This window comes from Oryctolagus cuniculus, chromosome 8 (genome assembly GCF_964237555.1).
Source record: "Oryctolagus cuniculus chromosome 8, mOryCun1.1, whole genome shotgun sequence".
NCBI lineage: Eukaryota > Metazoa > Chordata > Mammalia > Lagomorpha > Leporidae > Oryctolagus > Oryctolagus cuniculus.
The window spans coordinates 62,555,843-62,569,742 of record NC_091439.1 but is presented as its reverse complement, the minus strand read 5'-3'; the positions used below and the strand labels follow the sequence as shown (position 1 = coordinate 62,569,742).

Below are 13,900 nucleotides of genomic sequence, written 5' to 3'. Positions count from 1 at the left end.
GTTACCCACTCCAAGGATAATAACCAAGCTCTCCCAAAGATAGAGAATTCTTAGAGCTGCAAGAGAAAACAAGCAAGTAACATAATGACGTCTGGCTGCAACGTCGCAACAGAAACCGCACAACTAGAATGGGATGAGAGCTTCACAATGCTAATGGAAACGCCTGCCAGAAAGTCTTAGACTCTATTGGTAAGGATGTAGATTAGCACAACCATGTTAGAAAACAGTATGGAGGTTCCTCAAAAAATTAAAGAGAACTCCCATATTACCCAGATATCCCATTATTGGGTATATATCCAGAAAAAATAAAATCAGTCTATCAAAAATACATCTGGCCGGCACCGCGGCTCACTAGGCAAATCCTCCACCTTGTGGCGCCGGCACACCGGGTTCTAGTCCCGGTCAGGGCACCAGATTCTGTCCCGGTTGCCCCTCTTCCAGGTCAGCTCTCTGCTGTGGCCAGGGAGTGCAGTGGAGGATGGCCCAAGTGCTTGGGCCCTGCACTCCATGGGAGACCAGGAGAAGTACCTGGCTCCTGCCATCGGATCAGCGCGGTGCGCCGGCCGCAGCACGCCGGCCACGGCGGCCACTGGAGGGTGAACAAATGGCAAAGGAAGACCTTTCTCTCTGTCTCTCTCACTGTCCACTCTGCCTGTCAAAAAATAAAAATAAATAAAAAAAATTTTTTTTTAAAAAGATACATCTACACTTCCATGCTTATTGCAGCCCCATTCACAAGAGCCAAGAAATGCAAACAACCTAAGTATCCATCCACTGATGCATGGATAAATTGTCATATATATATATGTGTGTATATATATGTGTGTGTGTGTGTGTGTGTGTGTGTGTATGATATAATACTACTCAATCATTAAAAAGGATGAAATCGTGTCATCTGCAACAACATGGATGGAACTGGAGGTCATTATACTATGTGAAATAAACCAAACACAGAAAGACAAGCACTGCATGATCTCAGTTATACAAGGTATCTGAAAAATCGATCTCACAGCAGAGTACAATGGTGCTTACCAGAGGCTGAGGAGAGCAGGCAGGAGGGAGGGATGGGAAAGGTTGATTAGTGATTATTAAGTTACAGTTAGTAGGAAGAAGTTGTGGTGTTCTATTGCACGGTGAGGTAACTACAGATAACAAGCATGTACTGTAGAGCATACATACACATAATATATGTATATATTTTTAAAGCTAGAGAATATACATACACGTAATATATACATATATTTTTAAAGCTATAAGAGAGGATTTTGAATGTTTTTACCCAAGAAATGTCTGAGGTAACAGTTATGCTTATCCTTAACTGAACATTACAAGGTAATACATGTATCAAGACATCACATGGTACCTAAAAAAGAAAGGAATTTATCATCTGCCTATATTTGCTTCAATTTTACTCCTGTGTTTGGTAGTACTTGGATAATAACGATTATGATAAAAAGTACCACAGAAAGTTCAGTCACAATTTCTTTGGCATTTATTTTGCTCCAGACCCTGTTAGTCTTCACAACTACAGCTGAAAATGAGGGTTTATCATCACATTATACAAAGAAACTCAAGTTCAGAACATCAAGTTGTTGCCTAAAGTCACACCACTACTAAACCTCAGGATCTGGACTTGAATCCAAAGAAGTGTGCCTGGAAGCCCCGCCCACTCCAGGACACCACCCCTCACAGAGCACTCACAGTGCCAGCACAAGGGCCGAGACCCTTAGCTAAGTTATTTATTCTTCAAAACAAACATATAATGTGGGTGTCGCTATTCCTATTTTGTTATGAAGACTGAACAGAGAAGTTAAATAACTTAAGGTTGCAGAGCTAGTCTGGGCAGAATAGTCACATCAATGCCAGCTTGTCAGCTTCAAAGTCTGTATCACCAGGCACCTGCCATGGGAGCTTAATGAAGAACTGTGCTCTCCCCACCCCGCAGCAAAGATTTGATAAAACAGAATTTGCTGTAGCTATAAGAAGATGGGATAATATTTATCAAGTAAGAGTCTTGTGACTCACATCCCTAAGGCCCAGAACTGATAAGGCTTCGTGTGTGTGTGTGTGTGTGTGTGTGTATGCATGCACACACACGTCCCAGCAATATCTAAAGAAGAAACTCTTGATACCGAAGGAGAAAACTGAGTTGTTCATGTCTATTTCTTTTTAGTTACTGAACCTAAGGCTGCTCAGCTTTAAAATCAAAACCAGCATCGAATGAGTCTCAATTTTAAAGCACGGCACTCATTGCAGCTCCATTTCATAACCAATTACGTGATTCTTCCCAGAGAAAAACCTCGCAGATGATTTCGATTCTTCAAATTCTCCTTGTTTATCAAACAGATTACAAGAGCCAAATGGAAATGAATGTCCAGCCCAGTATCAGACACAACTGAATGTTTTCAGAATGATTAAATAAGCCAGAGAGGGAATGTCAATGCAATTTATGTAATTTTATTTTGATATAATCTCAAGTTTACAGAAAACCTGCAAAAGATTGTCCACATACCTCTACCCTTATTAACTACTGATTAACCTGTTGCCCTATTCCTTATACTATCACATTAATTTTATGTGATAGTGTATAATAATTTTATAGCATTTTATAATCAGTATAAATAGATTTCAATTCAATCTAAAGGAATCATTTTGCTGCTATGAGAGTAAATCTGCATCCAGTTTCCAGCCTTCGTACTGGAAAGCTGATGTAATTTACCCAAATCTGAAGTCCAGACCCAATCAGGGGTGATGACCCCAAAATATCCACTGTTGGGGCTCAAAATAGGATATTCCGAAGTGTGATGCTTTGAAATGCTGAGCACTCTGAGTCAAAGCGAATTGGAAGGCCTCAGAAGCTGCCTTAGAACCAAAGTCTCTCGTACCTGCCCTTGCTCTTCCCTCCGAGCTCGGGGAGATGCTGTCTCTGCACTTCCCTCCAGGACAGAGGAAACTTCTTCCAAAGAAAAATGCAACTGTCTTAAGTTTCCCTAGGAATCTCATCAAATAACCAGGCAAGATTAACGAGCAGAGAAGAGACGAGACTGAATGTCATCACCAGGCACAAACAGATGCTTCCTCTCATCTCCAGAGGGCAGCTCCGACAAACACAAAGAACAAGACATCTTTGGTTCCCAGGAAGTTCCACCATCACCTTCCTGTAACTCATCTCCACCTCCCCCAGAGCTCAGACCACGGTCTGCATTGTGGGATCATCCATTTGTTGTAACATCATTTACTACACGTCTAACCTTGCCAACAGGACCCCCACACCCTTCTCTCCCCTTTGAAGAATGTATTTGAGCTTCAACCATTGACCCTTTGTTTTATATAACCATATATGTTTTATTGAACTATGGTCCATTTGAGTGCGGGGTTTTTTTTGGTTAATCTGTCTACCATTCAGTGCAGCAAAACTTCAGAGGGGAGAAGGGGGATTTCCTTTCTCTCCTGAACTGTAGCAACATTCATTTCAATGTGAGCTTATTTTTCAAAGAAAAATGATCTAACAGCCTTTTAAAAAAGTTATTATTTTTAAAACAATATTTTATAACTAAATCCACAAATGAAAAAAAGAATCTCATCCAAGAAAGTTACCAAATGATAACAATCAGCTCCTAAACTGCCTGGCAATGACAATCAATATGATACCACCAAGACAGCTCCATGGACATTTGAACCTCCATTCCTCTGGAACGAACAAGGCACTTCATTTCAATTATTCAGCATATCTCAAAGCTAACTAGGAAAGGCCTGAACGACCTTGAAACCTTCCCCCATTAGGTTCCACAGACACTGCCACAGTCAGATTTTGGGAATCATCTGATTATAACTGGTTCATGTAACACTCACGTCGTGAGGTGAAGGGCCAAACACCCAGTGCTGACACAGAGTCTAGAACACCTTGGTGCAGACTTGTTTGAGGACATCACCTGGGCAAACAGCCTTCCCTGAAAGAATTCACGGCACAGACTCCTGAAACAGTGATGGGTCAGATGTGTGGCAGCAGGCAGATGCGTCGAGGCTTCTTCTACTTGTCTCCGGCTGCCTTCCTCTCCAGCTGGCTTCAGAAGGACTTTATTCCCAGTGTCCACTGAAAATACAACCTGGATTCACTCAATAAATATCTCGTAAGGAGGTCACATGAAAAGATTGCTCCAATTCACTCTTGCTGGTGGGTTTCCAAGGGTGAAATAAGACAGTTCTTGTCTTCTCGGTCATGAGGAAGCCATTGTCACTAAATCTCCCTGGGATGCTTCCCACATCCAACCACACAAAGGGAGCAACAGCGGAGGTTTTCAGATCAAAAATGAATGTGTCACCCTTCTGAGAGATGTTGGCCTGAAAAAAAGAAAAAGCATAAATGTAGCGAAGGGTGAAGAAGGGCTACATAGTGACATGCAATCCCCATGAGAACACTCAAGTGTACCTACTAGGCAGTGCACTACCTACAACTTTGGCTCTGTCACTGCTGGAAGTCAAATATTTTGTGTATAGTTTCAGATACTTCCCAATTACACACAAAATTATTTCAGGCTATGGGAAATACCAAATTCTAACCTCAACCCAAAGAAATATGCAGTCTCCTATGATTCGGGAGGCCACGTCACGCAAGAAGCTCAAAGCTTTGTAGCTTCGGCCGAGCATCACCGAGAGCGATACATTTCTGCCTAAGGGCCGGGTGGTTTAAATGACTTTCTAAGGCCATAGCTAGACCTAGTTGCAGAGCACAATTATGGAGCTGGTAGTCGGGCCTTCTAAAAAGATCCAGGAGTCTAGAAAGCACCCTGCCAGGCAGTTCCAGAAGCTCAGCCATCCTCTTTTATTGCACAGTAAAGTCATATTAATAACATTTTTACATGTCTAGATTCCAGACACCATCAGCGAAAAGAGAAAGTGCTATTTAAATCAGGTGGGCCCCACTGCAGTTAATTAGCCAATGAACATATGCCCAGAGTGAAGAGGACCGGCTGTCCACAGCAGGAGGGTGTGCAGGCCTCTCTTGCTGTGAGGATGGCGTTGAGTGTGACCTTTTGAGCTGTGCACTGGTCACACAACGTGGCTCCTCAACATACACACACACACACACACAACCTGGCAGAGTCTGCTTTATACATCACGTGACACATAAGGCATTTCCAGGAGCAATTTTTACTATCTATAGTTAGCCTTACATATTTGTAGGACTGTGATTCGAGGTTCCGAGTTATAAAGAAAACCAACGCTGAAAGCAGCAGATCAGAAACTGAAGCACATTAGGCATATTTGGAGAGTCAGAGACTCGGGATTGACCTTAGATGTCAAATATCCACAATCATACTACTCAGGGAATCTGGCGAAGACCCTAAAGCAGCTACAGTGAAGTTCACAGGGTTCACTCTCACTGGCCTCAGCTACTGCTGCTCCAAGGTCAAGGCCAGAAGAAACACTGGTGCCTTGCTCTCTCTTGTTGCCTACCTCAGTTAGGAAATCTCATCTCCATGCATCTGATTGCAGATTCTAGGGTCCAAACCTGCCCCCTGATAGGGAGAAGAAGTTTCTAGCATCTCCCTTGGAATAGTACAGTCAAGTACCTGGCCTAAGTAAGTTCAAAATAAATGTTAACAGTATTAGTACTATCATTACTACCACTATGTCTCTTTTGGAAAGACATGTCTCACTGAAATCCAAAGGACAAGGAAGAAACCCTATATCTCTCTCCCACCAACCCAGTTATCTCAGGGTAATGAAAACTTAGCAGAGCAAAACATTGTTTTAAAACTCATAATTTTAGAGAAGACATATTTGGCCAGTATATGGTTTTCATTTCTGTGTAAGCACATGTAATTTCCTTCATATCTGTCCTACATAGTCATTACAGATAAGTCAGGCTTCATTGTGAAAATATTTCACCATTAATTTTCCATTGTTAGGCCTCTTTTCCATAACGTATATGGACTGGGTGTTTTAGGTAATTAGTCCTAAAGTAAATGTACAAAATCCCTCCCAATGGAGTCAAGCAGTAAAACAAATTTAACACTTGCTGAAAGTGGAGAAACTTTCTCAAAAAAAAAAAAAAAAGGGCATTGGGGGTGAGGAGGTGACTGAGAACTCAATCAACCAGATACCAAATTCTCTGGCGGCTCAATTTGTATACCAACACACACTGAACGTCTAATTTGCTCTTGGAAAGTAAGGGATTTGATGACTAAGCTACCTCAAAGCAATAAATCAAAGAGAGTAAGAGTATAAACAGACGACTTAAACACTCAAAAGTAAGTATTTTCACTGGGCCCCAGGTGCTCTCTCGCCACAGGAACTTGAGCTCCTGACTTCTCCTCTCTAACCTGGTTTTTTCACTTGCAAATCACAGATGATAACACTTCAGGGTTGTTGGGAAAATGAGAGACTGCACAGAAAGGTGCCTAGAACGGAGGGAGGCTGGAACCTGGTCAAGGCGCTGCCTCCCCTGGCACGGTGCCAGCCCCACTGGGGGAGAGGGGAGGGGCAGCATGAGCAGCAGTAACCCAAACTCTGGCCGATCTTGAATTAGAAATAAACAGCATTTGATCTTGGTCATCCTTCCCCAGGGCCTCAGGCACAGTCAGCACCAAGGGGGTGGAATTTGCAATCAGAGGCCACAGTGATGTTGAAACCTAGTGACACCGTAACCCCGTGCTTACAGTGATGTGCGCCTCCAGGAGCCCCACGGCCTCATCCAGGGAGGACAGGAAGTGATAGTTTGTTGGGCTGAAGAGCTCCGAATCGGTTGAAAGGAAAAAGGAAACCACGCAGCTTTTCCGCGTACAATTCCCACATCGGTTCATCAGTTTCGACACGGGCTCCTTATAGAGGGGGACGGCCTTCCCGGCTTTGATCACAAGCTGGCTAGTGACAAGCGAGCACACAGGCTGCAGGGAGCTCCAGGAGTGGACTCGCACCTGGGGAGAAAAGAAACAAAGTGAACGTTCCCGGTCCCTGGGCTTTTCAGAGACCAGTAGTAGTGATCGCCCAAAGTCCAAATAGCAGAAGAGCTTTTTTTTTTTTTCCCCAAAGATTTATTTATGTCAGAATTACAGAGAGAGAAAGAGAGAGAGAGAACTTCCATCCACTAGTTCACACCCCAAATGGCTGCAACAGCCGAGGCTGGGCCAGGCCAAAGCCAGGAGCTTCTTCCAGGTCTTCCATGTGGGTGCAGGGGTCCAAGAATGTGGGCCATCTTCTGCTGCTTTCCCAGGCGTATTAGCAGGGAACTGGATTGGTAGTGGAGCAGCCAGAACTTGAACTGGTGCCCATACAGGATGCCAGCCCTGCAGAAGGCAGCTTAATGCACTGCACTTCCGTGCTGATCCCCAGCAAGAGTTTTAATCCCAGCCCTATGAAGTTCCAATTAATTATGTGACCAAGTTGTTCAAACTCCCCAGGTTCCATTTCCTCATTTGTAAAGTGGGACTAATTGGGGCTGGTGCTATGGTGAGGAGGTTAAGCGTACACCCACAGTGCCGGCATCCCATGAGGGCACTCTGAGTGAGTCCCGGCTGCTCCACTTCCTATCCAGCTCTCTGCTATGGCCTGGGAAAGCAACAGAAGATGGCCCAAGTCCTTGGGCCCCTGAACCCATGTAGGAGACCTGGAAGCAGCTCCAGGCTCCTGGCTCCAGCCTGGCCCAGCCCCACCTCTTGCAGCCATGTGAGAAGTGAACCAGCAGGTGGAAGATCTCCTTCTTTGTAACTCTTTCAAATAAATAAATCATTTTTAAAAATAGGAATATTTGTGGCATTAATTTCACAGGTGACTGTGAGAATTTAAAACATAATCATGTAATCGAAAATGAATCTTGATGTGAATGGAAGGGGAGAGGGAGTGGGAAAGGGGAGGGTTGCGGGTGGGAGGGACGTTATGGGGGGGAAGCCATTGTAATCCATAAGTTGTACTTTGGAAATTTATATTCATTAAATAAAAGTTAAAAAAAACATAATCATGGAAGATGCAGTACCTGGTGCATTATAATTTTTCTATAAAATGATCTGTGTTCAGTGTTGACATCCTCCAAATAGTAGCCACCTGAGAATGTTAGTTTCCACCCTTTCTTTGTATTTAAGCTTGTTTTAAATAAAAGTTCATTTTTCTGCCCGTTCTAAATACTCTCACTGATTTCCACTGTAACATCCCATTTTTAAACATTTTTTGGCAAAGTCTGCACTATTTCTAGCTTCTCATCAAATAAATAAGCTTACATTTAAGTGGCACTTTACAGCTTATGTAGTTCACTTCCATCTAATTTTTTTTCACTATCATAGAAATCCTTTTAAGCAAACAGGTAGGTATCAGTTTATAGAGGAGCAAATACAATCTCCAAGACTCCAAGGCTCTTGTTTAAGGTCAGGTATTAAGCGGCAGCGTTTTAATCTAAATACATGTGTTGTAACTCCAAGAACGGCCCATTTTCAACCAGACTCTAGAGCCATCTGAATACAAATAAATTTGATTTTTCTCAAAAGTAGGATAAGCAACCAACTAAGTGCGCGTGGCGGTTACGTACGGTGAGCCTGACTTTGCAGTTGGAGTGGAGATCCGACACGCCATAGATGTTTAACGCGCTCTGGCTCTCAAAGCCCACGGCCAGCAGCGGAGCGAAGAAACGCCGAGCGAAGTAGTGAAGCATCTTCCACTTGCCCCCGTACTCTGCAAGCAACCAAGAAAGTGCAAGATGGGCAGAGCCCGGTGCTCAAGGGAGGCGCTGAGGCCCAGCTTGGAGTGGCTCACCCTGATTCTGGGGAAGAAGCGCCCAAGGGAGCCAATGGCCGAGGAACCCATGAGGGTGAACAGCCCGGGAGCATTTTGGATACTAAGTCACGTCCCCTCACAACATCTGGGTAACAGGTTTTAACAAATCACTTTACACGGGAAGAAATGGAGGCTCAGCTCTTGATTCCAATTTGGGGCAGCATTTTGAATCCCGATCTCCCTGCTAGCATGCAGGCAATTTTGCTAAGACCTCCACAAGGGAGTGGTCCTTTTTGCCAGGCACACACAGAGGAAGAAATTAGCAGCACTGGCAGGCAACACCTGTTAACAAGTATTCACTTAGAAATCCCTTAATACTCAAAGTCTCCTTTTCCCATAGGCACAAAACCCCATGAGCAAACCAAAACAATGACAACACAAATGTGGCTGACAAGATCAGACTGGGAGAAAGCATTGAAACCAGCGGCATTGCACGGCTGTGCCTCAAATACAAGGACGAGTTGTCAAGGTTCCATAGAACACTGTGCCTTGCTGGCATGTGTAGTGTGCTCAACGCACAAACTTGATCTTTCTCAGCATTGCTCTCTTTCAGAATAAAACGCCTTCCCCACAAAGCACCTTTATCATCAAGCCAGCAGGAGCAGGGGTGCCAGGACACACAACACCAGCCGTGCAGATGGGGCCATGTGGTTTGGAAGTTCAGACAATACTAATTTAAGGGTTTTATTAAAAAAAAAAATCAACTCCAGGCACTTCAGTTCCAACTAGTAGCACTTCCTCCTAACAAGATAGGTGGGGAGGGGGTGGTGTGAAGAGGCTTTTCCTACTGGATCTCTAAAGCGAACTAGAACTTAAACTTGAAACGTTTTTTCACAAAAGTGAGGTGGCTCAGACCTGAGGTAACTTACGCACTCTCATGTGTGATATCCATTCCAGAGGAAAGGCCACAGACAGATACACTTAAGGGAGCAGGAACTAAAGCAAAAGGCTTCGTTGCTGCACATCCCAGGTTACTCACCAGTGATAAAGTTTGGATACCAACAAAATACTCTGCATTACAGGCTAAAACTCTCCTAATTTTTGGCTTTACCATTAGCTATGTAGCTTTTCAAATTTATGAACCAAGCAGAAGGCCCAGGTATACTTTTGTATTTGGAATATTATAAATTAGACTAGTTTTTAAAAATAAATATATGCACCCTACAGATTCTAAGTAGCTGTTAATCCCTTTAACATATCACCATTGCAGGCAATAAGAGGAGATACGTCCCTCCCCTACCTGCACGCACTATTAACAGTGGATTTATTGGCCCATCAGGGGCTATGAGGCTACCCAGACTGGGAACAAACACACCATGCTTTGTCGCAGCTTCTCCGTGGCACCACTCTTCTGTAATAAGTGAGGAGTTGGTGACCCTCTCCATAGAGGCAGGGTCCTGCCAGAGTTAGAAACCAGCCCAAGACACTCCTGTACTTTCTATGAAGAACTCACATGCATAGTCTACATGCAATCGCTTGAAAGAAGATTTACAAAAACAGGGCTGTCCCATTTCTGGAATTGAACTCTATACTTTCGAAGTCCATACCTCATTCACACATCATCCACAGCCAGAAGGCAAGAGTTATGCCCATGTGTGTTGGCTATCTTTTAAGCAACATGGAAGGATATTCCATCCCACAGTACATCTCTGATTCTCATTCTGTGTTACACCTTTTATCCGGTTCTTGTTGATAGTTTGGTCAGAGACGCTTGATCAAAAACTTAATCCCTGCAAAGCACCCATCTGGCATTAATGAGGGCGTATCTGGAATGAGCTGCCTTGCATTTGCTTTCCCAGCCAGTTTAACAGCCTCACCCAGCAAACGGGCCTCTGCCTTATGGCCTGAACTAGTATTTCTATTATTAACTGAACTTTGCTTCAAATCACCTCTAGTGAAGGCCAAAGACTCTTCACTATTTCTTCAATTTTTTTAAACGTACCAATGTAGATGGAATAATTCAAAAGGCAAACTCTATGTCAGTCGTCTCACCTGTTGCTAGTCGAGCTCGTACAACTGGTAACCTTTCCTATTTGAATTTTTGACTTTACTACCTTCGACCCAAGAGATAAGAAGGAATAATAAGGTGGTCTTATAGACTTAAAATGGGGGAAGACTCAGAGGAAGGGGCATTTTAACACTTAACTGGCCCAATCCTACTTGGTTGAGTGCCTCTACTCAGAGCAGGGATACTTAAGTTCATACTCTCTTGGCCCTGGAAAGCCCCCTTAAATAAGTTCAAAATTTTGTGCAACAATTGCAAGACACGTGGCAGAGGTCTTCATATAGGGATGTCTCCTGTTCTTAGCCTGCTGCTATCACTTTGCACAGAACAAGTGCTCATAATGAGGCTGCTGCTAAGGCTCACAGAAAGCCTCAAGGTGAGCAGGATGGCTGCAGTTCACAGACAGGTCCCAGGAAAAGTCTCTAATAGCTGAAGTTCTGCTGGGTTCATCTGATCTGTCAGGCTCTGCGCCTTCTCAGTCTACCTTCCCACAGCTACTGCTTTATCTCCCCCACACAAAGAATGCTCCCACACTTACCTAGAGAGGCCCAGGATGGAGCCTGCCAGATGTCATTCAGCTGCCAATAAAGTGCCCCCATGGTGTGCCCTTCTCCATTCACTATCTCACTGCGGCTGCGGAGGTAGAATTCAGTTTCTGTTTTGACACACTGGGCCTGTACCACCTGATTCAGAAGAAACCATCCACACACAGGTGTTACTGTTTGACATACGCTGTCTAGTCCTGGGAAAATTACAGGTTTGAGGTCTGTGTAAGTTTTTTAAGGCAAATTAGATAAGTTTGGGGATTTGATAGGCATTAGGAATAACTTATTGTACCAGACCTAAAATTAGCTCCTTAGCATGAGAGAAGCTCTTGTCTTCACTGCAGCTTTATCTGCAGAATTAGTGTTTGATTTATTATAGCAATGGGTAACTTGGACCAGCATCGTGGTACAGTGAGTTAAACTGCCACTAGTGATGCTGGTATCCCCTATGGGCACTGGTTTGTGTCCCAGCTGCTCCACCTCTGATCCAGCTCCCTGCGAATGCACCTGTAAAGCAACAGACTATGGCTCCAAGTGCTTGGACCCCTGCCACCCCATGTGGGATACCCGGATGGTGTTCCAGGCTCCTGGCTTTCACCTGGCCCATCCCTGGCCATTTGGGAAGTGAATCAGTAGGTGAAGATCTCTATATCTCTCCATCTTTCGCTGTGACTCTGCCTTTCAAATAAATAAATAAATCTTTAAAAGCAATGGGTATCAAAGGAATTGGATGGCAAAAATGGTTCTTTGCTAATGACAGTGTAGGCAAGGAAGGACACTCCAGAGAAAATGCTACACAGGCAATATCAAAAAGTTTGCAAAAACTAAAATTATAAGTTTATTTTGGTGAAAAATTTTGAAATCCATGGTTTCTCCATAAAACTAATTTTCCATTATCTTTTTTGAAAATTCCCCATATATATATATATATATATAGAGAGAGAGAGAGAGAGAGAGAGAGTCAAACACTGGGTTCTGTCAATGGTTGATTGTGATAATGCATTCATAGCTATTAAGTAGCATTCTACAGGAAACATAACTTTGTTATAGTATATCTGATATTATCCAATCCCTAATGCTTTTAGACAAAAAAATTTTATATAATGAATTTTGATAATACAAAATTTCTTGGAACAGATGGCAAATTACAACGAGACAAGTGAAATGAGTTCTTACTTAAGAGGCCTCAAGTACTTCATGCAGGATCCTTAATTACTGTCATCATCATTGAAACACCAGTCTCGTTTATTGCAGCTGTTACTGACACAGTGTATAGCACCTGCTCTCAAAGTTGTATTTGGGAGGAGCTCATGAGCGGTCACCAAGGAAGACCCAGGGCAGTGGATTTCAGTAAGAAAACAGGATGGCCTTCGATTTTTCTAAGATTTTCCTCTGGATTTTTCACAGAGGAAGGGAAAAGCGGTGTATAAATGGCCATGAAGCTCAGAGGCTTCCCTATAAAACTGGAAAAGCTCAGATAAAGGTAGAACCTTTAGATACTGGTAGGCTGGCTAATAAGAAAGTCATAGGTGAAACTAGGACATACTTGAGTTGAAACAGTAACATTCTAGCAGGGTGAAGCAAGAAGAAACCATGGTCATTGGATAAATATGTGGTTAGTACCCACAGCATGTGCTATTATGCTGGTAATGGTAAGCCCCTATCCCAGCCAAAAATGATACAGCCACCCTCATGGAGCTTATTGGTTTGTGCAGAAGACAGGCCTTAATCAAAGAATCACACGAAGGAACATTCAACGCCATAAGTACTAACAAAAAGAAGTGCACAACATTTTGAGCTCATGCGGTTGGGTAAACATGCCTAACTAAGGACTGAAGATTGGCCTCCGCCTGCGGCGCCGGCACACTGGGTTCTAGTCCCGGTCAGGGTGCCAGATTCTGTCCCGGTTGCCCCTCTTCCAGACCAGCTCTCTACTGTGGCCAGGGAGTGCAGTGGAGGATGGCCCAAGTGCTTGGGCCCTGCACCCGCATGGGAGACCAGGAGAAGCACCTGGCTCCCGGCTTCGGATCAGCGTGGTGCAACGGCCGCAGCGTGCCGGCCGCAGGGGCCATTGGAGGGTGAACCAACGGTAAAGGAAGACCTTTCTCTCTGTCTCTCTCTCTCTCACTGTCCACTCTGCCTGTCAAAAAAAATTTTTTTAATTAAAAAAAAAAATAAGGACTGAGGATTGGCCTAAAAGAAGAAATGGAAAAAGGGGAGGGCAGAACCTCTCAGCCAGAGAGGACAAAGAGTGGTTACAGAAGAAGTCTCAGGCTGGCCAAGAACTGGAGGAAGGCCAAAGCGGAACAGACAGCCCGGAGCAAGGAAAGAGAGGTGGCTGAGGAACATAGCAGCAAGGCTGTGGGAGGCCAAGTGAAACATGGTAAAGAGTTTGATGCTTCTTACAGGCAACTGGGAGTCACAAATAGCCTTCAAGCTAAAGACTTTTATGACCAGGTTTGCATTTCCAGAAGATGACTTGGATTAACAAATTAAGAATGGATCCTAAAGGGGCCAGAATGGATGTAGGGAGACCACTTAGTAAGCTGTTAAAACACTCCAGGCAAGAGATGCTATCAGCCAT

At 43.9% G+C, this 13,900-nt stretch overlaps 1 protein-coding gene across 1 annotated transcript in view; it reads right to left on the bottom strand.

Annotated features, from left to right (window-relative positions):
* Positions 1 to 2,435: 2,435 nt before the first annotated feature.
* The window catches only part of MANBA (mannosidase beta), a 131,171-nt gene continuing 119,706 nt past the window's right edge, over positions 2,436 to 13,900 (bottom strand). Inside the window, exons 14-17 of the mRNA XM_051819549.2 lie at positions 11,310 to 11,454; positions 8,522 to 8,664; positions 6,663 to 6,920; positions 2,436 to 4,341 (exon numbers count right to left, since the gene is read on the bottom strand). Of these exons, the coding sequence (XP_051675509.2) occupies positions 4,117 to 4,341; positions 6,663 to 6,920; positions 8,522 to 8,664; positions 11,310 to 11,454 (771 nt within the window). The 3' untranslated portion in view covers positions 2,436 to 4,116. The remainder of the gene's footprint in view (positions 4,342 to 6,662; positions 6,921 to 8,521; positions 8,665 to 11,309; positions 11,455 to 13,900) is intronic.